Raw genomic sequence first — 27,999 nt, 5'->3', positions numbered from 1 at the left:
AGTTTTTTTTAAAATACTGTGTTTTAGGTGGTATAGAGCCTATATTTCTGGTGCCTGTGGCTCAGGGTGACTAAAATAGGGAAAATCCTGTTATAAATCCTGTGTTTTAGGGTAGCACTGATAGAACCTGCAGTTTTGTTTAAAATACTGTGTTTTAGGTGGTATAGAGCCTATATTTCTGCCTTACTAGTAGTCTTACTTATAGTCCCACCAACCCCAGGGACCACTATTCATATATAGAGACCCATATAATCAGGACTTCACAACCAATCAAGATGACCTTTATTCTATGCAATCACTGTGGTTCTTTAATTTGGAGGCTTAAGGCTTGCCCCATCTGTCTTCAACTTGCCAGTATTAAGGAGGAGCTCTGCAAACTTAAACAGGAATTGAATACAATTAAAGCAGCTTCCATCACTCCACAAAATCATACCAACTTACCACCTCTACCTCAAAGAATAAAACAGCCCAGGAATAAATGGGTCACAGTAGGCTCAGGAAGACTGAGACATGTAACACAGAAACATCCACCTTCACTAATATTACCTCTACAGAATTCCTTTGCTCCACTAGTGCACTGAGATACTAAGGAAAACAGAAGGGAGGTGGGACTGGAACCAATGAAGGTAACTCAAGAGAACAAGCGCACCCTAAGTACAAATAAAAAAGCCAAAAACAGAAAACTATTACTGTTGGGGGATTCCATCATCAGAGGCATTAACCTTGGAACACAGGGCGAGGAGACCAAAATAGTGAAATGTCTTCCAGGATCCTCAGCTACCAGGAGTTCCAGGCAAATACTGACTATAATTAAGGAAGAAACTAAGGATTTTAACTCTGATGTTGTTATCCATCTGGGAACAAATGACCTGGCCAACAACTCCACACTTGCAGCACAGAAAGCTTTTCGGGAGCTTGGTGAGGGCGTGAAACCTTTTGTAAAGACTTTAGCTTTTTCTGAAATACTGCCTGCATATGGAAAAGGAGAGCAAAAAATGAAAAACACAGAGGACTTTAATAGATGGCTCAGAGCCTGGTGTCATCAAGAAGGCTTCAGGTACATAGGAGGATGGGGAAATACATGGAAGGACAAGAAGCTATATTGCACAGATGGGCTACATATTACTACAGCAGGAAAAAGAAACCTTGCAGAGAAATTTAGACAATATTTTTCTAGGCATTTAAACTAGAAGGTGGGGGTGGTGTATGTACGAAGGACAATTATAGAGACCACCCCCGGCAAAAGAAAAGATGTGATGGTAGTAAAGATTTCAACGTAAACAATATCAGCAACTCATTTCTTAGTATTGCAACGGAAAGTGAAACAACACAAAAATCCATACGAAAAAGGAGATTATCGCTGAAAAATTGCTGGAAAGCAATGACCACAAATGCTCGCAGTCTAAGCAACAAAGTTCATGATCTGCAAGCCCTGATATTAGAGGCACATCTAGATATTGTTGCTATCACAGAGACATGGTTCAGTGAATCACATGGATGGGATGCAAACATACCGGGATATAATCTTTTTAGGAAGGACAGAGATGGTCATAAAGGTGGAGGAGTAGCTCTCTATGTAAAAATCAATATCCAAGCGACCGAAATGCAAGAGACCTGGGGAGAGGAAGAAGCGATATGGATTGCTCTGAAAAGAGAAGATGGAACTTCTATCTACGTGGGTGTAGTCTACAGACCTCCGACTCAATCGTAGCAAATTGATAAGGATCTGATTGTGGATATCCAAAAGTTTGGAAGGAAAGAGGAGGTTCTGCTGTTGGGAGATTTCAACCTGCTGGATGCGGACTGGAATGTTCCGTCTGCGGAATCGGAAAGAAGTAGGGAGATTGTGGATGCCTTTCAAGAGGCTCTGCTCAGACAAATGGTGACGGAACCCACAAGGGAAAAAGCGATATTGGATCTGGTCCTCACAAATGGAGAGAGTATCTCTAATGTTCGAGTGGGTGCTCACCTGGGTAGTAGCGATCATCAAACGGTTTGGTTTGATATAACGGCTAAAGTGGAGAGCGGCCGCACGATACTTAAAGTCCTAGATTTCAAACGTAAGGACTTTAATGCAATGGGAAAGTACCTGAAGAAAGAGCTGTTAGGATGGGAGGACATAAGAGAAGTGGAAAGACAGTGGTCAAAGCTGAAAGGAGCGATAAAAATGGCTACGGACCTTTATGTGAAGAAAATCAATAAAAACAAGAGAAAAAGGAAGCCGATATGGTTCTCCAACCTAGTGGCTGAGAAAATAAAGGCGAAAGAATTGGTGTTCATGAAATATAAAAAAACCCAAGAAGAGGAAAGCAGAAAGGACTACAGGGTGAAACTGAAAGAAGCCAAGAAAGAGATACGTTTGGCGAAGGCACAGGCGGAAGAACAAATGGCTAAAAATGTAAAAAAGGGAGATAAAGATTTTTTCAGATATATTAGTGAAAGGAGGAAGATAAAAAATGGAATTGCTAGGCTAAAAGATGCTGGGAACAAATATGTGGAGAGTGATGAGGAGAAAGCAAATGTGCTAAACAAATACTTCTGTTCTGTGTTCACAGAAGAAAATCCTGGAGAAGGACCGAGATTGTCTGGCAAAGTTACACGAGAAAATGGAGTAGATTCTGCCCCGTTCACGGAGGAGGGTGTTTATGAGCAACTTGAAAAACTGAAGGTGGACAAAGCGATGGGACCAGACGGGATCCATCCCAGGATACTAAGGGAGCTCAGAGAGGTTCTGGCGAGTCCTATTAAAGACTTGTTCAACAAATCTCTGGAGACGGGAGTGATTCCTGGGGATTGGAGGAGAGCGGATGTGGTCCCTATTCATAAAAGTGGTCACAGGGATGAAGCAGGAAACTACAGGCCAGTGAGCCTCACTTCAGTTGTTGGAAAAATAATGGAAGTGTTGCTGAAAGAAAGGATAGTGTACTTCCTTGAATCTAATGGGTTACAGGATCCGAGGCAACATGGCTTTACAAAAGGTAAATCGTGCCAAACGAACCTGATTGAATTTTTTGATTGGGTGACCAGAGAGCTGGATCGAGGACATATGCTAGATGTAATTTACTTGGATTTCAGCAAAGCCTTTGATACAGTTCCTCATAGGAGGCTGTTGAACAAAGTTGAGGGGCTGAAGTTAGGACCCAAAGTGGTGAACTGGGTCAGAAACTGGCTGTCGGACAGACGCCAGAGGGTGATGGTTAATGGAAGTCGCTCGAAAGAAGGAAAGGTGACTAGTGGAGTCCCTCAGGGTTCGGTGCTGGGGCCAATCCTGTTCAATATGTATGTAAGTGACATTGCTGAAGGGTTAGAAGGAAAAGTGTGCCTTTTTGCAGATGATACCAAGATTTGTAACAGAGTAGACACTGAAGAGGGAGTGGAGAATATGAAAAAGGATCTGCAAAAGTTAGAGGAATGGTCTAATGCCTGGCAACTAAAATTCAATGCAAAGAAATGCAGAGTAATGCATTTGGGGATTAATAATAGGAAGGAACCATATATGCTGGGAGGAGAGAAGCTGATATGCACGGACGGGGAGAGGGACCTTGGGGTGATAGTGTCCGAAGATCTAAAGGCGAAAAAACAGTGTGACAAGGCAGTGGCTGCTGCCAGAAGGATTCTGGGCTGTATAAAGAGAGGCGTAGTCAGTAGAAGGAAGAAGGTGTTGATGCCCCTGTACAGGTCATTAGTGAGGCCCCACTTGGAGTATTGTGTTCAGTTTTGGAGACCGTATCTGGCGAAAGACGTAAGAAGACTTGAGGCGGTCCAGAGGAGGGCGACGAAAATGATAGGAGGCTTGCGCCAGAAGACGTATGAGGAGAGACTGGAAGCCCTGAATATTTATACCCTAGAGGAAAGGAGAGACAGGGGAGATATGATTCAGACATTCAAATACTTAAAGGGTATTAACGTAGAACAAAATCTTTTCCAGAGAAAGGAAAATGGTAAAACCAGAGGACATAATTTGAGGTTGAGGGGTGGTAGATTCAGGGGCAATGTTAGGAAATTCTACTTTACGGAGAGGGTGGTGGATGCCTAGAATGCGCTCCCGAGAGAGGTGGTGGAGAGTAAAACTGTGACTGAGTTCAAAGAAGCGTGGGATGAACACAGAAGATTTAGAATCAGAAAATAATATTAAATATTGAACTAGGCCAGTTACTGGGCAGACTTGCACGGTCTGTGTCTGGGTATGGCCGTTTGGTGGAGGATGGGCAGGGGAGGGCTTCAATGGCTGGGAGGGTGTAGATGGGCTGGAGTAAGTCTTAACAGAGATTTCAGCAGTTGGAACCCAAGCATAGTACCGGGTAAAGCTTTGGATTCTTGCCCAGAAATAGCTGAGAAGAAAAAAAAAAAAAAAAAATTTAAATTGAATCAGGTTGGGCAGACTGGATGGACCATTCGGGTCTTTATCTGCCGTCATCTACTATGTTACTATGTTACTATGTCTGTTAAGAAATACAGTGACTCAGCTATAAATATGATCAAATACATCACATAAGGCATTCTATCAGGGCACATATGATTAAAAAAAAAATGTGTTTTAAGAGGTTTTCAAAACAGAATATGATAACATAGATCTAATGAAAAAAGGAAGCTTGTTACATATTTTGACTTAATTGAGCTTAACTGAGTTTGTTATTCAATGTAGATAGGCGCCTGTCTAGTTGGGTGCCTCCGATATAGGTGCTAACTTTAGGCGCTGGTTACAGAATTTGGGCCTAAGTGACTTGCTCAGGGTCACAAGGAGCAGCACTGGGATTTAATCTCACAACCTCTGGGTGAAGAGGCAGCAGCTCAACCAGTGAGCCAGGGCCCTATAGAGGCATGGATGATGTCAATAATGTCTATGCATGATTTGCTAATAGGAATTAGGATGCCCACATATTAATAAAGGAATCAGACTGGCTCATATTTTCCTCACAGCCCACAATAAGGTGACCCATCAAAAGTGCACTGGACATTGGCACGCCGACAATCACGCCCTGACATTTGTGTATAGGAGAAATGCGCGCTGCCTATCAGGCCTACCCGTTTGCACTCTGAGGGTGTGTGTGTTGGGGAACCCGCCCACTTCACTTAGAACTCCTCATGCTTCTGTTGAGGGGGGGCCTGGGGGAACCCCCCCAGTACACTTAAAACATACATACATTTGGAGAGCACGAGTTTTAAGTATACTGGGTGGCGCACTTTTGACGGTGTACCTACAATAATCATCATCATAATAATTATTTATTACACTGGCTTTTCTCAAATTTTGCTCTCTAAGCTGATTGCCTCTCTCCTTTATCTTCCTCAGTGTATTAATGAAGACAAAGGAAGCCTTCCATACGTTCCCCCTTGAGAATGGCAATGGTGCAACTTCCATTGAGCTGGAGTGTCAGGTGACTCAGCACTGTCATGGCGGCCCATCACCAACCACAGAAAACTATGAAAAAAATCAGGCACAAAGAAAGCTGTGCTTCACCTGTATGGTGTGCTTCATCTTCATGATTGGAGAGGTTGTAGGTAACACATGAATATTTTAATTTGTGATGTGCAGCTTAGCCAGACCTGAATGCTCCCAAATTCAAAGGCAAAAACCACTTGCCTGAGAACTTTGGCAACTGTACAATCTACCACAAAAAGTGGATTTAAACTTCTAAAGTATTATTAATTTACTAGGGAATTATCTCTTAAGAAATCCTAATTGATAGAAAGTGGAGACTCAACAGATCGATCCACTCATGGACCTAAATGTTACAAGATCATAGCCATCCCCAACTCCTTACATCACTTGGTTTAGTCTTTATTCAGTCCTAATATTATTCTTTTTTATTTTCCTCTAGAAGTTTTTGGTGTTTTCGTTGTTGCACGACTTAGGTGGTCACTGCCAATATTCAGTGGTTAGATAGATGCACCTAAAGAGCATAAGAACATAAGAATAGCCTTACTGGGTCAGATCAATGGTCCATCAGGTCACTAGTACCTGGCCAAAACCCAAGGAGTAGCAATATTCCATGCTACCGATACAAGGTAAGCAGTGGCTTCCCCTATGTCTTTCTCAATAACTAACTATGGACTTTTACTCCAGGAACTTGTCAAAGTGGACAGTGAGGCAGCTCTAACTTTGGCTGCTAGGACATAGTTGGCGTAGCCAGTAGAAGGAAGAAGGTGTTGATGCCCCTGTACAGGTCATTGGTAAGGCCCCACTTGGAGTATTGTGTTCAGTTTTGGAGACCGTATCTGGCGAAGGACGTAAGAAGACTTGAAGCAGTCTAGAGGAGGGCGACGAAAATGATAGGAGGCTTGCGCCAGAAGACGTATGAGGAGAGACTGGAAGCCCTGAATATGTTTGCCCTAGAGGAAAGGATAGACAGGGGAGATATGATTCAGGCGTTCAAATACTTGAAGGGTATTAACATAGAACATAATCTTTTCCAGAGAAAGGAAAATGGTAAAATCAGAGGACATAATTTGAGATTGAGGGGTGGTAGATTCAAAGGCAATGTTAGGAAATTCTACTTTACGGAGAGGGTAATGAGCTCCCTGGAATGAGCCTGGAATGAGCTCCCTAGAGAGGTGGTGGAGAGTAAAACTGTGACTGAGTTCAAAGAAGCGGGGGATGAACACAGAGGATTTAGAATCAGAAAATAAGATTAAATATTGAACTAAGGCCAGTACTGGGCAGACTTGCACGGTCTGTGTCTGTATATGGCCATTTGGTGGAGGATGGGCTGGGGAGGGCTTCAATGGCTGGGAGGGTTTAGATGGGCTGGAGTAAGTCTTAACAGAGATTTCGGCAGTTGGAACCCAAGCACAGTACAGGGTAAAGCTTTAGATTCTTGCCCAGAAATAGCTAAGAAGAAAAAATAAAAAAAATTAAATTGAATCAGGTTGGGCAGACTGGATGGACCATTCGGGTCTTTATCTGCTGTCATCTACTATGTTACTATGTATGTTACTATGTTAGTCTATGAATATCAGCTTAGTTGGCTATGTCTCGGCCAGCCCAAATAAACACTGAAATTAAATGCTGGCCACCAGATAATATGGTGCCAGCAATGAATTTCCAGTTTTGCCACCAACTGCCACCAATGACTGTGTTTTGAGAGAAAGACTGTATCTGAATTCAAGAAAATGTGAGATAGGCACATGGGATCTCTTAGAGGGAGGAAGAGATAATGGTTACTGCGGATGGGCAGACTGGATGGGCCATTTGGCCTTTCTCTGTAATGTCGCTGTCTGTATACAGTCTCTTCCCCTGTAAACCACTTAGAACTGTTTGTGGTATGGCGGTATATAAAGAACATAAGAACATAAGTAGTGCCTCCGCCGGGTCAGACCATAGGTCTATCCTGCCCGGCAGTCCGCTCCCGCAGCGGCCCAAACAGGTCACGACCTGTCTGAATCACCAGAAGGGGCTCCCTTGCCACCTTGGTTTCTCATTGAAGTCCTATCTTCCCATCGAAGTCCTAACCCTCTGGTCTTGCACATGCACAACCTGGTTGGGTTTCTATACTTATTACCTGGTTAGCTTTCTATACTTGTGTTACATCCCAGCTCCTCCCTCAGTATCCCACGATCCCTTTATCCTTCAGGAATCTGTCCAATCCCTGTTTGAATCCCTGTACTGTACTTTAAAAATAAAGTTGTTATTATTATTATTATCTGCCATCATGTTTCTATGTTTCTATAACCATAAAGCTCTTTGACATCTCAATGCAGGTGTAAAGAGCCTTAGCCTTTAGGAAAAGGAGATGCAAATGTTAAGAGCCTTAACCAATAGGGAGAGGAGGAGATAGTGGATGCTGCGGATGAGCAGAATGGATGGGCCATTTGGCCTTTATCTGCCATCATGTTTCTATGTTTCTATAACCATAAAGCTCTTTGACATCTCAATGCAGGTGTAAAGAGCCTTAGCCTATAGGAAGAGGAGATGCAAATGTTAAGAGCATTAGCCAATAGGAAGAGGAGGAGATAGTGGATGCTGTGGATGGGCAGACTGGATGGGGCCATTTGGCCTTTATCTGCCATCATGTTTCTATGTTCTGAATATCAGGCCCGATTTGTACCAGACCTTAATTTTTCATGCATAAACAAATAAAGCTAGGGAGGTGTGCTTTGGTGCACGTATGTAGGCTACCCTAATGCACATGCTTGAATTTTTTACCACCTACAGAAGCTGTCAGTCCCCGGCAGACCACAGATGGGTGAGCGTCGTCGGATTTTCATTTTTTATAAAATGACAGAAAAAGTTGAACAATGCTATTGCATTAAATTTTGTGTAAAGCTTGGCAATTCCCAAGTGGAAATGATCCGCAAGATTCATCAGACCTTTGGGGATGAAGCAATGGGCCTCACACAGATAAAGGAATGGTACAATCGCTTCAGAGATGGCCGTACATCAGTGGAGAGTGAAGCACATTCTGGTAGGCCCTCAACATCAAGAAATGAGATCATCATTGACCAAGTGAATCACGAGATCAGAGAACTTGCAGATGAGGCGAGCATCAGCGTTGGATCTGTTCATTCCATTTTGACTGAGGATTTGGGCTTCAGGAGAATTTCAGCGAAATTTGTGCCAAAGCTGCTAACGATCGAGCAGAAGCAACTCTGTTTGGAGATTGCACAGGACATGCTGGAGACTGTGAACAGTGATCCCAACTTCCTCAGCACAGTGATCACTGGTGATGAGTCCTGGGTTTAGGGGTACGACCCAGAAACCAAGTTGATGTCATCACAATGGAAGCATTCAACCTCCCTGAGGCAAAAAAAAAGTAAGGCAGGTCCACAGCAATGTTAAAGTAATGCTGACCGTCTTCTTTGACTCCAGTGGTGTGGTTCATCACGAGTACGCACCACACGGCACAACTATCACCAAGGGGTACTACCAAGAAGTTCTGCATCGCCTTTGTAACGCTATGAGATTCAAACAGCTGTACATATGGCAGCGGGCAATTGGCAGCTCCATCGCGATAATGCACCTGCCCATTTGATATAGAGTTTCCTGGTCAAGCACAACACACCTGTGATTCCTCAGGCTCCCTACTCTCCCAACATGGCTCTGTGTGACTTCTGGCTTTTCCCCAAGCTGAAAATGCCCCTAAAAGGGACCAGATTTCAGTCAAGAGAAGACATCATGCAGAATGTGACAGACCAATTGCGAGCAATCTCAAAAAAGGCATTCCAATGTTGCTTCTGACACCGTTGGAAGAAGTGTGTGGCAGCCCAAGGGGCCTACTTTGAAGGAGATTAGTATAAGATTGTTGTAATATGAGTATTTTTTTATGAATAAAAGTCTGATATATTTTGAACAGTCCTCATATTGTTCCCTACTAGATGAAGACTCCTACTGAGTTCTAGCAGATGTCTAGGAGCAAAAAATACACTATGGATAAGGATTGGGTCCATTGCATGATGATTCTTCATATCATCATGTGGTAAATGTGAATGAACAATTTTATCCCTAATATTTATTTATTTTATTTATTTCTAAAATTTCTAGACTGCCTGTACCTAAGTGGTTAACAGTAAAACATTCACAATAGTTCAGAACAGTATACATGAATAACACTACCAATTACAGTACAATCACATACTAATGTTACCCCCCCCCCTTAAGGCAACCTCAAAAACCAGAGGAAATTATAATATTAGTGCATCTCCCTGTTGAAAAATCTGATAGCAAGCAATAACTTGACAGTGTTAATGAATATTCTCAACAATTCTAGGCACTGACACACAAAAACGTAAATCACAAAGGAGTTGATATTGAAAGCAACTTACGCTCTGCTAATCATCCTGACTGGTACTAGAACAGATATAGTATGCAGTGGCATCTCGTAACTGGATAGGGTTGTTCGATATTGGCTCTGACTACTTGGCCTTTCTGGTTAGTGCTGTTGAATCTTTCTCATGGGCACTTATCCAGTTAGCAGCATCTTTGAAAGTTAAATTTATGTGATATATATGTAGGTGCTTCCAGGGATGGAGAATAGATGGGATGGGGTGGGATTAGTATTTATCAAATATATATCTATGGAAGAAAAGTGAAAGAGGGGAGGTGTGATAGAGATGTTTAATAACTCTGTGACATTCATGCATTGGAAGTGAGTTTTTCCATTGAAAGGAAGCTCTGGAGCGAGGAGGCATAGAATAAAAGTGAAAGGGGGCAGACTCAGGAGTACCCTGAGGAAATGCTTCATCATAGAAAGGGTGATAAATGCATGCAATGTCATCCTTGTAGAGATGAAGACTGTATATGAATTCAAGGAAGCTTGAGTTTAGGTTTAAAGTCTACATTAAGTTCTTATAAAACACAATTATTAAAGAATTTAATAAGTTTCAAGTTTATTTAAAAATTTGATTGATCACCTAATCATAAATTCAAGGTGATATAGAATGCTAAAATAATTTATAACAATGTACAGGGGAACAATGCAAATACCATAGACAAGACTCACGGGACAGACAGAGCCAAAAGGAAAGAAGGGATAGAAATACAATAATTGATAGAAAATGAGACATATAAGGGAAACTACAAAAGGAAGGGTTAAAAGAAATCAGAAGCCTTGAACTGAAAGTTCATTTCCACGGTAAAATCTTATAGTTTCCAACCTCCCTTAAATCAAGACTACTAATAGCTCTCTCATTTGATCTTTCTTCTGTCAGCAATCCTTTTCCTCATACCCCCCTAATGTACTTACCTTTTATGTACTTTTTCTTTAAAAAATTGTATTTCTTCCCCACTTTCCTATTGTTTCTAGTGGTTTTTAAAAGTAGTTACCCTTGTATGTTTGATTAATATACTATGTATAAGTGATTTCTTTAAATCTTATTTTATCTTTTGTACAACGCTTTGTAATTTGGAAAAGCGTTCAATCAAATAATATGAATAAACTTGAAACTTGAATAGAGTGTGTAATCTTAACTTAAGGGAGCTAGCAGTCAAAAGCATCTTTAAAAAGAAAGCATTTTAACTTGCATTTAAATCTATTTATGTGGCATTCTTCCCTTAAGTAAATGGGTAAAGAATTCCATAATTGAGGAGCTATGACTGAAAAAATGTATTGTCTGCATGTGTTAATGGTTTTAAGTGAAGGAACAGTCAGCAGATATTGATCATTGGATCTAAGTGTTCTAGAGGGGGTGTAAGGGATCAAAACTCTATCAGTGAAGGCTAGGACTTTGAAAAGTAGCGACTTAAAGGTTAACAAGCATATTTTATAGGTTATTCAATGCGACACCAGTAGCCAATGAGATTTCTTGAGGAGTGGCTTTCATAATGAGTTTGATAGAGGCGTTTTGGATTAGTTGTAGGCGTCTAATTTCCATTTGTGCAATACCCTTAAATAGGGCATTACAGTAGTCAATTTTAGAGAGACCAATGAGTGGATCAGTATGTTAAGTGATTTGGGTTCTAACCATTTGGAAACCGAACAAGTTTGCCGTAATTTGAAAAATTAATTGGAAAGATTTTTCTAAATTGGATTATAATATATGATGGAATATGTTATGTTTATACCGTAAACATGAAAAAAGTTTTACACTTAAATGTGGTAATTATGGGATTGCTTACTTAAGCTCAAGGATTAAACATTATTTTATTTAGTTTGGATTATATGTTATGACAAAAGGTGTCTGAACCACCCAGAAAGGGTACTTCTAATCCCTATACCAGCCATAGCGGAACCTCTGATAGGATAGCATGGATATCGTAGGTTCATTCGAAATAACCCCTAGAGGGTTTAGGTACATATTGGTGGTGGTGGAGGACTTTGCCACCAGGTATCCATGGGCCTTTGCCCTGAGGCATATTAAGAACATAAGAATAACCTTACTGGGTCAGACCAATGGTCCATCAAGCCCAGTAGCCCGTTCTCACAGTGGCCAATCCAGATACATGGCCAAAACCCAAAGAATAGTAACATTCCATGCTACTGATTCAGGATAAGCAGTGGCTTGCCCCATAACTTTCTCAATAACAAACTATGGATTTTTCCTCCATATTAGTACTAGGGTGATTATTCCCAAGCTCACTAAACTATTTTATGGGGTAGGTTTTCCCTGTGAAATTCTGACAGATAGGGGAAGCAACTTTATGTCCCAGGAAATGCAGTTTTTCTTGGAGGCCTTTGGCATTAGGCACATTAAAATCTCCGCTTATTACCCTCAATCCAATGGACTAGTTGAGAGGTTTAACCAGTACCTCAAGAAGACTCTGCAGAGAAGTAGAAGCAAACACCTTAAAGATTGGGATTTGTTCTTACCCATCATGCTATATGCAGTGAGAGAGAGGATACAAGCATTGCTACTGTTTAGGAGATTGGCTCGAGGGTTGTTGGATGTGCTCAGTGACTCCTGGGTTCCCCTGAGAAGAATACGACCAATATTACTCCCTATATAGGGAATCTGAAACAAAGACTTAAGGAGCAGCAGGAATTAGGACTATGGAACCTAGAATGGAGTCAGCAGCATCAGAAACCCTTTTATGAAAGGGAACACAGAATTACAACTAGGGCAAAAGGTGCTAGTGCCAGATAATCCCCATAAGTTCTTGGCTCAATGGAAAGGGCCATACACGCTGGTATCTAAATTAAATAATGTGGATTACCAGGTGAAGGATAAGTGGGGGAGGGTTCAAACCTACCACATTAATTTGATTAAGCCATGGAATGAGAGACAGGTGCTGACCTTATGGATACAGAAAAAGGAGATGAAAAGGATTTTGGGCTCTAGATTGCAGATATGAACAAAAAGGAGCAGGCCAAACAGGTTGGGGGGGGGGGGGGGCTTGTTAAGGGAGTTTGAAGATGTCTTATCTGAGCAGCCAGGTCATACCTCCCTAACAAAAAATGACATACAACTCCCGCCAAGGAAAATCATATGGGTGTGATCCTATCATCTAACTGAGGGGCAGCCAGCTTAGTATGGGCCTTGGTAGAAGAAATGTTATACCTTGGGGGTAATAGAGGAATCAAAAAGGCCCTGATGTAGCCCCTCTGTGAATGCCCAAGGCTGATATAATGCCTCGCTTCTGCATTTACTTTTTAGTCAATGAGATTTCTACATTTGATGCCTTCTCAATGCCCAGGATAGATGACTTGTTAGATTGCCTGGGGACTGCCCAGTACTTATCTACTCTGGATTTGACTAAAGGGTACTGGAAGATCCTGCTTACAGAGGATGCCAAGCCTAAGACGGCTTTTCAGACCCTTTAGGAGGTTAACAAATACAAATAAAACAAAATTTGGGTAATATGATATCACTTTATTGGACTAAGTACATTTTCAATTAGCTTTTAGAAGCCAAAACTTCTTTCCTCAAGTCAGGACAGTATTCAGTAGTTAAGATATTCTGTTCTGACATGAGGAAGGAGGGTATGGTCTAATTAATCAAAATGTATTAAAATGAATCCAATAAAAAGATTACCTTAGTTCCATTTTCATTATTTATTAATGTTTATGTGATAGGCTCAGGAGTAATCCAAGGAAATACTTTTATTTTTTTTTTTACAGAAAGGGTAGTAAATATATGGAACAGTTTCCCAGTAGAGGTGGGGGAGAGAAAGACTGTCTGAATTCAAGAAAGCGTGGAACAGGCACATGGGATCTCTTAGGAAGAGGAAGAGATAGTGGATGCTGTGGATGGGCAGACTGGATGGGCCATTTGCCATTATTTGTCATCAAGTTTCTATGTTTCTAGCTACCTCACTATTTTATACTAAATTAAAATTAAAATTCATTCTTTCTACTTTTGTTGTCTGGTCATTTACTTTTTCTAATTGTGTTGGTCCCAGTCTCTGGTTTCTGCTTTCCTTGTTTTCCTCTTAACTCTCTTGCCAATATTTCCCATCAATTAATTTTTCTCTTTTCTTCTCCTTTTCTATTCAGCTTTCTTCGATTTATTTTTCTGTCTCTGTCCATATTTATTTTTTTCCTACTATACAATCTACCGTTTCCTTTTTTTACTGTATCTACCTACAGCTTGCCATCTCTTTTACTCATTTTTATCCATTGTTTAAATCACCATCATTGTGTTCGCTATCATGTTATATGGCTTTTATGTTTTTTATTTTTTATCTCCATCTGTTATTTGGAAGTCCAGTCTTCCAATTTCCTAATGTCTTCCTGCAATTTTGCACAGTCAGCTTGCATTTTAACAACTTTGAACAGTTTAGTGTGATCTGCAAATCTAATCACCTCAGTTGTCATTCCAATTTCCAGATCATTTATAAGTATGTTAAATAGCACCGGTCTTCATACAGATCCCCGTGGCACTCCACTATTTGCCCTATTTGCTCCATAGAGAAAAATGGCCATTTAACCCTACCCTCTGTTTTCTATCCGATAACCAATTCCTAATCCACAACTGAACTTTGCCACCTCTCCCATGACTCTTTAATTTTCTTTGGAGCCTTTCAAGAGTGTTCTATCCACATGTTTTATTCACAGAAGGGGGTGCCCAAAAGGTCAATTGCGAAGGCAATGCGAGTCGATCACAGAGCCCATACCTGGCTCCATGATAGACTCATGTTGCCTTCATATTCTATCTGCTTCCCGACGCGGTAAACAGAAGCACCGCCCCCCCCCCCCCCCCCGACGTCAATCGTTGCCTGGCTGGCCCGGAACTTCCTCTCCGACATCAGAATTGATGTTGGATGGAAGGCTGGTCGGCCTGGCACTTCTGTTTACTGCGTTGGGAAGCAGGGAGAGCTCACAACTCGGCAGTGAGACAGAAAGAAGGGAAACAGAAAGAAAGAAAGACAGAAATAATAATGATAATAAGTTTATTCTTTTATACCAAAAGTTCTAGGCGGTTTACATTAAAAAGAGGTGGACAATCAGCGAAATACAATAATACAGTAAAAAATACAAATATTTGTAAAATAGAATTTCAATAATAAAACTTTCATTGAGTAATAAACTTATCGAACAAAGTGGTTTTAATTAATTTCCGAAAACAGCAATAGGAAAATATAGCTTGCTGAATACATTTACCTAACCAAGATTGTTGCCTACCAGCTTGAAATGCTAAGAAGGTCTTATATCTACACCCATTAATTTTTGGATAAGCAAATAAGTAGAAGTTTCTAGTTTCTCTTGATGGTTTATGCAACACAAAATGAAGGAAAAGGTAAGCTGAAGCCAATCCCGATTTCAGCTTAAAGCAGATACAGGAAAATTTGAATAATACTCTTGCCTCCAAAGGCAGCCAATGAAGTAAACGATAATATGGACTAATATGGTCATTCTTTTTTAAACCAAAAATCAATCGATCAGCTGTATTCTGAATTATTCTTAATTTCCTTAGAATTTTTTGGGTGTTCCTAAATAGATGATGCTACAATAGTCTAAAATAGATAAAACTAATGCCTGCATCAATAGTCTGAACGATAAAGGATCAAAATATTTTTTTATGGTTCTTAATTTCCACAATGTAAAAAAGCATTTTTTACCACTAAGTTCGTGTGTTCTGCTAGTGTTAAATGTTGGTCTAGTGTGACTCCCAGAATGAATGAGAATAGTTACTTGATAACTATTCTTGATAAATCACTTGAAAAATCACTTGAAAAATCATTTGATAAATCACTTGATAAGATCTTTTCTTCAAAAAAACCTTGATACCAGTTCCAGACCCTTCCTGAAAGTCCTATTGTGTCTAAACAACTCAACAATATTTCATGATCTACTAGATCAAAGGCAATACTATAATCTATCTGAAGAATTAAGGCACTAGTGCCTTTGATAAATAGACCATGAAGATAATCAAGCATTACAGTCTCCGTACTTTATCCTCTTCTAAATCCCGACTGATGTATATTGGGGATATTAAATTTATCCAAATAACTTACTAATTCTAAATTAACTAAACCTTCCAGTAATTTGATAAACAAAGGAATGCTTGCTATGGGTCTATAATTGGATTTCGTGGCAATTGATATCTTCTGATCTATAAGAATAGGGGTAACCAAAATTTGACCCAATTCATCAGAAAACAGTCCCTTAATCAAAGAAAAAGTAGCCCATTTAAACAAATCTACTTTAAAAGTAGATGAAACATTTTTCATTATGTTTCGGGGACAATTGTACAGCAAATTGTACAGTTCGATTTTCAATATTTATTGAACAACTTTAAAAACTGTTGTCAGTCTGGGGCTTGGAAAGACAGACAGAAAAAAAGAAGGGGGACAGGGAGAAAGAAAGAAAGGGGGGGCAGGGAGAGAGGAAGATAAAGTTGGGGGAGGGAATGAGGTCTGGAGGAGAGGAAGCATATAGGAGGCTGAAAGAAGGGAAGAAATATTGGATGCACAGTCAGAAGAACGTGCAACCAGAGACTCATGAAATCACCAGACAACAAAGGTAGGAAAAATGATTTTTTCTTTAATTTAGTGATCAAAATGTGTTGGTTTTGAGAATTTATATCTGCTGTCTATATTTTGCACTATGGCCTCCTATTACTAAACCGCAATAGTGTTTTTTACCGCAGGGAGCTATGAGCGTCGAGAGCAGCGCAGGGCATTCAGCTCAGCTCCTTGCGCTAAAAATTGCTGTTGCGGTTTAGAAAAAGGGAGGGGGTATATTTGTCTATTTTTGTATAGTTACTGAGGTGACATTGCATAAAGTCATCTGCCTTGATCTCTTTGAAAAACCCCCAAAATATAAATGATAATTAACATTTTCTCTGCATACAGTGTGCTTTGTGTTTTTTTAAATTTTATTGTCGGTAGATCATTTTGACTTGGTCATTTTAAAAGTAGCTCGCAAGCCCCAAAAGTGTGGGCACCCCTGATGTACAGCATATCAGATCTTGCATTAGTTGTTCTGTAATTCTCAGAAGTTGTGTGTGTGTGGTCTATCCCTTGTAAACAAGCAGGCTGGTAATTTTCCTGTTCTCCGAGTAAAAAGAAATCCGGTCCTGTTCTATACTCCTGCCTAACTTCCTGCATTGTTTCAATATAATCATTAAAAAACAACAACAACCCATCTGCATCTTTTATCTATATACCATTTGGTGATCTGAAGTACTGAATATTGAATCTCGTCCTTTTCCTAGGAGGGTACCTAGCTCATAGCTTGGCCATCATGACTGATGCAGCTCACTTGCTGACTGATCTAGGCAGTATGTGTGTCAGTCTATTTTCCTTATGGATTGCTTCACAGGCTCCAACCAAAACCATGAACTTTGGTTGGCACCGATCTGGTAAGAACATTTACATTACTTCCACAAAGTTATTTCTCATTTTCTATATGTGCTACTGTTGTATAAAACCAAAGTTCTGTGCTTTTTGGGGTCAATGTTTTAAAAAGTAGAAAGCAGGTATGCTTTTATTATCGGGATTATGGCATGCTTATGTGGAAGCTTGTCCACTGAACACTGTATTATGTAGTAAGAGGGGACATAGTGGGTGGCATACATATGTCAAAGCTCACAGAGGAAGGGTATATTATCGTTTATGAACATAAGAACTGCCATCTCCGGATCAGACCTTCGGTCCATCAAGTCCGGCGATCCGCACATGTGGAGGCCCAGCCAAGTGTACACCTGGCGTAATTTTAGTCACCCATATCCCTCTATGCCTCTCGTAAGGAGATGTGCATCTAGTTTGCTTTTAAATCCTAGAACGGTGGATTCCGCAATAACCTCCTCTGGGAGAGCATTCCACGTTTCCACCACTCGTTGCATGAAGCAGAACTTCCTGATATTTGTCCTGGACTTGTCCTCCCTTAGCTTCAGTCCACATCCTCTTGTCCGTGTCACATTGGACATTGTAAATAATTTTTTTTCCTGCTCTATTTTGTTGATTCCTTTCAGTATTTTGAAAGTCTCGATCATATCCCCTCGCAATCTCCTTTTCACAAGGGAGAACAATCCCAGTCTTAAGTCGTTCCTTGTATTCCAAGTTCTCCATACCTTTTATTAGCTTTGTTGCTCGTCTCTGCACCCTCTCCAGCAGTTTTATATCCTTCTTTAGGTTGGGAGACCAATATTGGACACAGTATTCCAAATGTGGTCTGACCATTGCCCTATAAAGCAGCATTATAACTTTCTCCAATCTACTCGTGATTCCTTTCTTTATCATGCCTAACATTCTATTTGCTTTCTTTGCCGCTGCCACCAATTGTGCCGACGGTTTCAGGGTCCTATTTATCAGTACACCCAGGTCCTTTTCTTGTTCGCTCTTACCCAGAGTTGCACCAGACATTCTATACTCGTGTTCCTTGTTCTTTCTGCCTAAATGTATTACTTTGCACTTTTCCACATTAAACTTCATTATCATTTCTCCGCCCATTTCTCTAACTGACACAAGTCACTCTGGAGTTCCTAGCTATCCTTCTGCGATCTGATTGCCCGGCATAGCTTTGTGTTGTTTGCAAACTTGATGATCTCACTGGATGTTCCTTCTTCTAGGTCATTGATGAAAATATTAAATAAGATGGGCCCAAGTACCGAGCCTTGGGGTACACTGCTAGACACTTTCTCCCAGTCTGCCCACTCTCTGCTTTCTGTTCTCCAGCCATTTGCCTATCCATCTTAGTATATCTCCCTCTATTCCATGGCTTTGTAGTTTCCTGAGAAGTCTTTCATGTGGAATCTTGTCAAACGCTTTCTGGAAGTCCAAGTATATTATGTCCACCGGTTCTCCTCTATCAATTTGTTTGTTCACGGTCTCAAAAAATTGAAGTAAATTTGTCAAACATGATTTCCCTTTCCTGAAGCCATGTTGACTGGCTCTCATCAGGTCGTGTGTATCCAAGTGCTGGATATACTATCTATAATCAGTGCTTCAACCATCTTTCCAGGGACAGATGTAAGACTCACAGGTCTGTAATTGCCTGGTTCTCCTCTTGATCTTTTTTTGAAAATTGGCGTGACGTTCGCTATCTTCCAATCATCCGGTATCTGTCCAGTTCTAATTGACAGGTTGGCAAGTTTTTGCAAAAGCTCTCCGATTTCAACCTTCAGTTCTATCAGGTCCAAGGGATTTGTCGCTTTTAAGATTGCCGATCTGGTAGTATATCTGGTCCAAGTCCACTTCTGCTGTGGTAAGGCTCTCCTCTATTACTCCTTTGAACACTTTCACTGCTTCTGGTATTGTTGCAACATCCTCCTTTGTAAAGACAGACGCAAAGAAGGAATTGAGTCTGTCTGCAATTTATTTGTCTTCCTTGATGTACCATTTTCTTCCCTGGTCGTCCAGCAGTCCCACCGCCTCTTTTGTAGGTTTTTTCCCTTTTACGTATCTAAAGAAGGGCTTGAAATTTTTGGCCTCTTGTGCTATTTTCTCCTCATAGTCCTTTTTGGCATCCCTCACCACTTTGTGACATTTCTTCTGATCATCAGGGCCGCCATCAGGGCAGTACCACCAGTCCTGCATTCAGGGGCCCGGAGCTGACAGGGGGCCCGGGCTCCCCCAGGGTCCTAGGCCACAGTCTAGGGGGAGGGGAGGTCCGCCCCACGTGGACAGGAGAGAGCTGGACGGGGGACCCGCGGAGTTCAATACATCTCGAGCCGCGAGGCTCGTCTTCTGTTCCTGCCTGCCCTGCCGCTCACATATAGCCGATCGCAAGTGTTCCCCCGATGTCAGCGCTGACGTCGGAGGGAGGGCTTAAGCAAAGCCTGCCCTCCGACGTCAACGCTGACGTCGGAGAATACTTCCAGTCGGCTATTTGTGCGCGGCAGGGCAGGCAGGAACAGAAGACGAGCCTCGCGGTTCAAGATGTATTGAACTCCGCGGGTCCCCCGTCCAGCTCTCTCCTGTCCACGTGGGGCAGACCTCCCCTCCCCCTAGACTGTGGCCTAGGACCCTGGGGGAGCCCGGGCCCCCTGTCAGCTCCGGGCAGGAAACAGAAGACAAGCCTCGCGGCTTGAGCTTCGTTTTGCTGAGAAAGTTGCAAAGATGGGCTGGGAGGCAAACGCGGAACACAAAAGGGGGGAGGGAGTGCGTTTTGGACATAAGGCATGAACTTGGGAGAGAGGAAGGGAGGGAAAGAGATGCTGAGGTGGGGGAGAGAATGGGTTTTTGGACACAGAAGGCATGGACTTGGGAGAGAGGAAGGGAGGGAAAGAGATGCTGAGGTGGGGAGGGAATGGGTTTTTGGACACAGAAGACATGGACTTGGGAGAGAGGAAGGGAGGGAAAGAGATGCTGAGGTGGGGAGGGAATGGGTTTTTTGGACACAGAAGGCATGGACTTGGGAGAGAGGAAGGGAGGGAAAGAGATGCTGAGGTGGGGGAGGGAATGTGTTTTTGGACACAGAAGGCATGGACTTGGGAGAGAGGAAGGGAGGGAAAGAGATGGTTGTGTACACGGGGAATAGAAGAAAGGAGAATTTTTGGTCATAGGGAGGGAGTGAGGTACAGAAAGTGGCATACCAGGGTGGGGGGGGGGCGGTCCGCCCCGCCCCGGGTTTACGTCCCAAGGGGGTGCACAGCTGGCCACCCTTCAGTGTTCTCCCTAGGCCGGCAAACTGCGGCTCTTTAGTCACTTGAGTGCCACCGCCGCCATCGGGAACAGGCCGGCGCCAAGTTCTCCCTGCTTTTCCCTGTGGGGCCGGCCAACTCTCGCCACTCGCGTCAATTTTGACGTCGGAGAGGACGTTCTGGGCCAGCCAATCGCTGCCTGGCTGGCCTAGAACATCCTCTCCGACGTTAGAATTGACGTCGGGTGGCGAGAGTTGGTCGGCCCCGCGGGGAAGAGAAGCAGGGCGAACTCAGCGCTGGCCTGTTCCCAATGGCGGCAGTGGCAGCCTATTCCCCAGTGGCGGTGGCAGCATTTTCCCAATGGTGGTGGCATAGGGGAGGGCAGGGAGAAAGAAAGAAAGGGGGGACAGGAAGCCAGAAAGAAAGAAAGGGGGCAGGGTGAAACAAAGAAAAATGGGGCACGGAAAGAGAGAGAAAGACAGACATACAGAATGAAAGAGGGTGTGGAGAGAGAAAGAAGGGGGCAGGGTGAGAGAGAGAAAAACAGACATACAGAAAGAAAGGGGGTATGGAGAGAGAGAAAAAGAAAGAAGGGCAGGGTGAAACAAAGAAAAAGTTTGGGGAGGGAATGAGGTCTGGAGGAGAGGAAGCATACAGGAGGCTGAAAGAAGGGAAGAAATATTGGATGCACAGTCAGAAGAATAAAGTGCAACCAGAGACTGATGAAATTACCAAAGGTAGGAAAAATGGTTTTATTTTCAATTTAGTGATCAAAATGTGTCTGCTTTGAGAATTTATATATGCTGTCTATATTTTGCACTATGGCCCCCTTTTACTAAACCGCAATAGCGTTTTTTAGCGCAGGGAGCCTATGAGCGTTGAGAGCAGCGTGGGGCATTCAACGCAGCTCCCTGCGCTAAAAACCGCTATCGCGTTTTAGTAAAAAGGGAGGGGGCATATTTGTCTATTTTTGCATAGTTGTTACTGAGGTGACATTGCATAAAGTCATCTGCCTTGACCTCTTTAAAAACCCGCGGAATATAAATGATAATTAACATTTTCTCTGCGTACAGCGTGCTTTGTGTTTTTAAATTTTTATTGTTGGTAGATCATTTTGACTTGGCCACAAAGGTAATGGGGAGGGAGGGAGGGGAACTGCTGAAAGACATCTAGTAATCCTTGAAGGCTTGACTGTGCAGGAAATTTAATCATGTTTTGTTATGTGACTGGCATTATTTAGACTTTAATTTCTATGAATGAATAGAATGAAAATGATATAAATTACTTGCTTGTTTTTATGTGCGTGTGCTGAAGGAAAGTGGAGAGAGAGTGGGCTGAGGACGCTGAAGGGAAATGGGGAAGAGAGAATGGGGAGAAGACGCTGATTTATAAATTGACAATTGTACAGAATATTGTTTCTTTTTTATATTCATCCATAGCTGCATGTTAATGATGTGCTCATATGCACTTATTTATCATCATAACATATACATCATCATTAACATGCAGCTGTGGATGTGTAAGGACAGGCTGAGGAGGATGGATGGGAAGGAAGGAAGGTGCACATATCAACATATCGTACATTTTTAACATCCATGATGCAGCTATAGGCAAGCAGAGGAGGATGGGATCATACAGATGTGTATGTTCAGATATGCGCTCAGATGTGTAGTTTTTTCTGATATATTTATTAAGCTTACAGTATTTATAAAAACACATTTAATACTTGTTACAAAAAATATTGTGCAATTGTGATCTACTTCTGGCCTACAAAGGTCAAAATAAATCCTTAACTGAGATTTTACATTCAAAAGTGAATTATAGCTACTAGCACTATTATTTATTAGTTATTTATTATGCAGATGGTTGTTAGTTTGTTATTAGTTCAGTATTAGACATATGTTAGTTTAGAATAGATAGGTATAGATTAGTTTAGTTTAGGTTAGGTTAGGGCCCTGCTGAAAGAGTCTACCTTGACGTGGTTGCAGGCTTACAAATCTTTTGGTCAAAGAGTGCGGCGACAGAGAAAAATATGTGTGTATTCGGCCCATACAAGAAGAGGGGGTCGGGGGGGGGGAAGGGGTGCGTGGGGGGCCCAATAGGATTGCTCAGTAAGGGGCCCAGAAATTTCTGATGGCGGCCCTGCTGATCATCTTTGTGTTTGTTCCAAGCTTCGGTTGTTTTCATGCGTTTCCATTTTTTAAAGGAGTCCTTCTTTTCTTTTATGGCTTCTTTCACCTCTCTAGTAAGCCATTCTGGTTCTCCTTTGCCTTTAATTTTCCTTTCTTTGGAAATCCGCGGAATGTAGAGATTTTGTGCTTCCGTGATAGTATTTTTAAGTAGGGACCATGCTTGATCTACCGTTTTAACTTTGTCCATCTTTTTCTTGAGCCGTTGTTTCACCATTGCTCTTATGCTATCATATCTCCCCTTTTTAAACTTTAAGGTCGTGGTTAAGGTTTTGGTACGTTTCTCTTTCCCGATGTCAAGTTTAAAGTTGATCATGTTTATAGTTTATGTTTATAGTTTATTAAAACTGCTCTATCGCCATAGTGTAAGTAGCAGATCTTGGCAGTTTACAATTCTAAAAGGAACACTTAAACAAAAAACAAGATAAAGAAATATAGTTTATTGATAGGACAGAAAATATAATTCAACCAAGATCCAAGCATTTTAGAGGGACAGAGGACAGTAGAAAAGGACCATTAAAAAGGAGGAGTAGAGAATAGCCAGTCATAGCAGCATAAGTTCAAGTTCAATTTATTTAATATACCGCAAATAAAAAACCAAGGGTAAATCTAAGTGGTTTACAATAAAAGTTTAAAATAAGAAAAATATAAAATTAAATAGGGTAGGGAACATAACATACAATTAAACAATCAAACCATGAGAGATTGGAGAAGTTGGGCCTCTTCTCCCTTGAAAAGAGGAGACTGGGAGGGGACATGATCTAAACATTCAAAATACTGAAGGGAATAGACTTAGTAGAGAAAGACAGACTGTTCACCCTCTCCAAGGTAGGGAGAACGAGAGGACACTCTCTAAAGTTGAAAGGGGATAGATTCCGTACAAACGTAAGGAAATTCTTCTTCACCCAGACAGTGGTAGAAAATTGGAATGCTCTTCCGGAGTCTGTTATAGGGGAGAACACATAAGAACATAAGAATTTGCCTCCACTGGGTCAGACCAGAGGGCCATCGCGCCAAGCAGTCCGCACCCGCGGCGGCCCATCAGGTCCACGACCTGTCAGGTTATCTTGATTTAGCCCTATAGCCCCCTTGTTTTTATCTATACTCTTTCCATTTTCATATCTATTCCTATCTGTATTCCTCCAGGGTTTCTAGACCAAGTGGGACAAGTTCATGCTAAACTGGTGAGACTGGACTCATTTGGAGCACTGGTCTTGACCTAGGAGCCACTGCATGAGCGGACTGCTGGGCAGGATAGACCACTAGTCTGACCCTGCAGTGGCAATTCTTATGTTCTTATGTTAGCCTTATTGGGTCAGAACAATGGTTCATCTAGCCCAGTATCCTGTTTCCAACTGTGGCCAATCCAGGTCACAAGTATCTGACAAAACCCTAAATAGTAGCAACTTTCCATGCTACTAATCCCAGTGCAAGCAGTGGCTTCCCAATGTCTGTCTCAAAAGCAGACTATGGACTTTTCCTCCAAGAATTTGTCCAAATCTCTTTTAAACCCAGTCATGTTAACCACTGTTATCACATCCTCTGACAACAAGTTTCAGAGCTTAACTATTCATTGAGTGAAAAAATATCTCCTGTTTGTTTTATAGGTATTCCCATGCACCTTCATTGAGTGTCCCATTGTCTTTTTAATTTTTATTTATTTCGATTTCTATCCCATCTTCCCCAAAGAGCTCAGAACAGGTTACAGGCTAACATACATAATATACAGTTAACCCATTACAATTACATTACATTAGAGATTTCTATTCCGCCATTGCCTTTCGGTTCAAGGTGGATTACAAAAGAATTACAAAAAACATATTACATGAAGAAGATATCTGGTAATTTCTAGAGGAGATAAAGAGTAGCTGAGGTTGCTTTGGGGAATCGGGAAGGTATTGGGAAGTGGAAAGGAGCTAGCGGTATTAAGTCATTTGCAGGAATTTCTTGAAAAGTAGAATTTTTATTTCTTTTCTGAATGTTTTGTAGTCTGGGGTTATAATTAGTACATTGGAGATTTGGTTGTCGAGTTATCCTGCTTGTGTGGCTAGGAGGCCATCATATCGTTTTTTCCGTTTGACTTCTTTGATTGGGGGGTGCGTGAATGGAGTGTGGGCTTTCCTATATCTAGTTGATGTAGTTTGGATGAGGCGGTTGTTCAGGTAGGTTGAGCTGTGGCCATTTATGGTTTTAAATAGTAGACAGTAGAATTTGAATAGTATTCTTGCCGGAATTGGGAGCCAGTGTGAGTTGAGGTATGTCTCTGTGATGTGGTCATGTTTCCTTGATGAAAAGATAAGTCTCAGTGCTGTGTTTTGGATTGTTTGTAGTTGTTTTATCATTGTTGCTGGGCAGGGGAGGTAGAGAATGTTGCAACAGTCTAAAAGGCTTAGGACTAGGGATTGTACTAAGAGCCGGAATTGTGTTCTATCGAAGACTTTTCTAACTTGTCTTAAGTTTCTCATAACTACGAATGATTTCTGTATTGCTTTATTGATTTGTGCCATAGTTACAGTACAAGTTTTTATCTTAACTAGACACATATTAAGGATCTAAAACCAATATACAGTTTATAGGTTAAATTTGTCATAGTTACAGTACAAGATACTGAGAATCTTGTAGAGGTTCTAGCAAAATTCATCAATGATAAGGTCACTACCTTAAGATGCTCCTTCCCGCCCGCAGTCTCCTACAACTCTCTGGTGCCCTCCAACCCCAACCATACCCTAGCTGCCTTCAACCCCATCCCTGCCGAGAGATCCTGGACTGCCTTCGAGCTCGTATCTGATTCTCAGATCCTTAAACTCTGCCTCAAATTAAAATCTTGCAACTGCACCTTGGACCCATTCCCCTCCTACCTATTTGAGAAAATTCCCACACAGGCCATCGCATCTCTTACCAAACTCATAAACTCTGCCCTACTATCGGGCCTATTCTCTACTGAAATGGGACACATCGCTCTGACCCCACTACTGAAAAAAGCAGACCTAGACCCCTCCTTACCATCCAGCTATCGTCCAATAGCAAATATCCCTCTCCTAACCAAGTTGCTTGAGTCTTTCATATCTACCCAGCTCTCTTCCTATCTAGAGAGATTCTCCATTCTCCTACCTTACCAATATGGCTTCAGACCCAACTTCTGCACTGAATCCCTATTGGCCTCACTAATCTCTAAGGTTCAGCAACTGCATTCTCGTAACAAGTTTGCTGTTCTTCTACAATTCGACCTCTCTGCAGCTTTTGATATTGTCCACCACGATATTCTAATTTTCCAACTCTCCGAGATAGGCATTAGCTCCACAGTTCTAGATTGGTTCTCCAAATTCTTACGTTCCCGCTCTTACACGGTTAACATGAGCGGCACCTCATCCTCCCCCTGGATCCCGACTTGTGGTGTCCCGCAAGGCTCACCCCTCTCTCCAATCCTTTTTAACATTTACATGTCCTCCCTGAAACTCCTCCAACTATCCCCCCTTGAAACACTTTATTATTCTTTATTATTCTTTATTCTTATATACCGCTGATGACATCCTCGTCCTCCTTGAGACCGACTCGAACCTCACTAACCTCTCTACGAACATATCCTCATGCATAACAAACCTCCAATCCTGGGCACTCACAGTACAAATGAAACTGAACGAGTCCAAAACAAAACTCCTTTGGCTCGACCCAAAATTAGACCATTTACCCTCCTCCATCCCATTGTCCTCTGGCTCCTCACTACAGCTCGAGTTCTCAAGCAAAGTTCTGGGTGTCACCTTGGACTCCTCTCTATCCTTCAACGACCATCTCCACTCCTTGGTAAAAAAATGCTTCTTCAGCCTTCATATGCTAAGGAAAGTCAGACCCTACTTTCATCAAAAACACTTTGCCGTCCTAGTACAATCCATCATCCTTTCCAGATTGGACTACTGCAATTCTATCTTCCTCAGCCTAACCAAGATAAGCCTCCATAGACTTCAGCGGATTCCGAACGCCGCGGCTAAGCTTATTTTCGCAAAAAGCAAATTTGATCACGTCTCGCCACTCCTGTCTAAGCTCCATTGGCTCCCAATAATCCCCAGGATCCACTTCAAATGTGCATGCCTAGCTTTCAAGATCCTACATGGCATTCTTCCTGCCGTTATTCCTCTTTCCTGGAACTCCGCAACTCCTACCTCCTCCAGATCCTCCCAAACTCTTAAACTATCTTTCTCTTCCACAAAAGGTATTTCGCATGCAGGAAAACTAGGGTCATCCCTCCCCTTTAGAATCACTGAACTCTGGAATAACCTTACCTCCCCGCTCCGAACCTCAAGCTCCCTCCAACTCTTCCGCAAACACCTAAAAACCTGGCTATTCTCAAAACTGTAACACTTCCCCCTCTTTGGCCTCTCCCACCCATCCCCACCCTCTTACACCTAATCCTTAAACCCTCCACTGGAGTTCCTTTCTCATCCTAAATCCTGTAAACCGTGCCGAGCTCTGCGTCTACGGAGATGGTGTGGTATATAAACCTAAGATTTAGTTTAATTTAGTTTAGTTTGTATCAATATACATTTCTTTGTAATCTATCAGTCATGGACAGGGGAGTTAGATGACGAGGTATGTTTTTATTGCATTCCTAAAGTTGAGTCCTTCAAGGGATCTGATCTGTGGGGGAAGCTGATTCCAGTGGCTCGGAATGAAGTAGGAGTAGGAATGCTGTTTTGCAGTTTGCAGTTGAAGGGCATGACCAAGGGGTGTTTTAAGTCATATTTCATCCTGGGAACGGAAGGACCTGTTCGGTACATACAGAGGAAGCTTGTACCCATTCTACACCACTCAGGATTTTGTAGACTTCAATCATATCTCCCCTCAGTCGTGTCTTTTCCAAGCTGAAGAGCCCTAACCTCTTTAGCCTTTCCCCATATAAGAGATATCACCCTATGAGAGATTGTAAGCTTAGGTGGACAGCTAGGTTTGTATTACTGATTTAAATTTCTTCGATGATGACTCTGCTTGAATATAAACTGATCCAAATGTGTGTGTATATATATATATATATATATAAATATAAATAAATATATATATATATATATATATATATATATATATATATATATATATATATACACACTAGTCTTTAAGCCCGTTACATTAACGGGTGCTAGAACATATGTGTGTGTATCTGTCTTTATTTATTTCTCTCTCTCTCCTTAGCCGCTTTCTTTCTTTCTGCCTTTTTTTCCTTGGCTGTCCTCTGTTCCTTTTTCTTCACCCCCCCTGTCCATCAGCATCTCTTTCCTTCTCCCCCTGTCCAGCAGTAGGCATCCCTTCCTTTTTTATCCCCCCTCCTCCTTCTTATCCCTATGATACTCTTACTTTGCTCTGTCCCTGATCAGAGGTTCCCGACAGCCGCCCAGTTACACCCATTGGAAAAGTTCCCACT

The 27,999-nt window shown here is 41.8% G+C and overlaps 1 protein-coding gene across 1 annotated transcript in view; it reads left to right on the top strand.

The window, feature by feature from the left end:
- LOC117355870 (zinc transporter 2-like) overlaps window positions 1-27,999 on the top strand; it is a 120,479-nt gene that overhangs the window by 25,655 nt on the left and 66,825 nt on the right. The window contains exons 2-3 of the mRNA XM_033934954.1: window positions 5,294-5,502; window positions 17,032-17,178. Of these exons, the coding sequence (XP_033790845.1) occupies window positions 5,294-5,502; window positions 17,032-17,178 (356 nt within the window). The remainder of the gene's footprint in view (window positions 1-5,293; window positions 5,503-17,031; window positions 17,179-27,999) is intronic.

This window comes from Geotrypetes seraphini, chromosome 2, assembly GCF_902459505.1.
Source record: "Geotrypetes seraphini chromosome 2, aGeoSer1.1, whole genome shotgun sequence".
Classification (NCBI taxonomy): Eukaryota; Metazoa; Chordata; class Amphibia; order Gymnophiona; family Dermophiidae; genus Geotrypetes; species Geotrypetes seraphini.
This window is presented reverse-complemented; position numbering and strand designations above follow the sequence as displayed.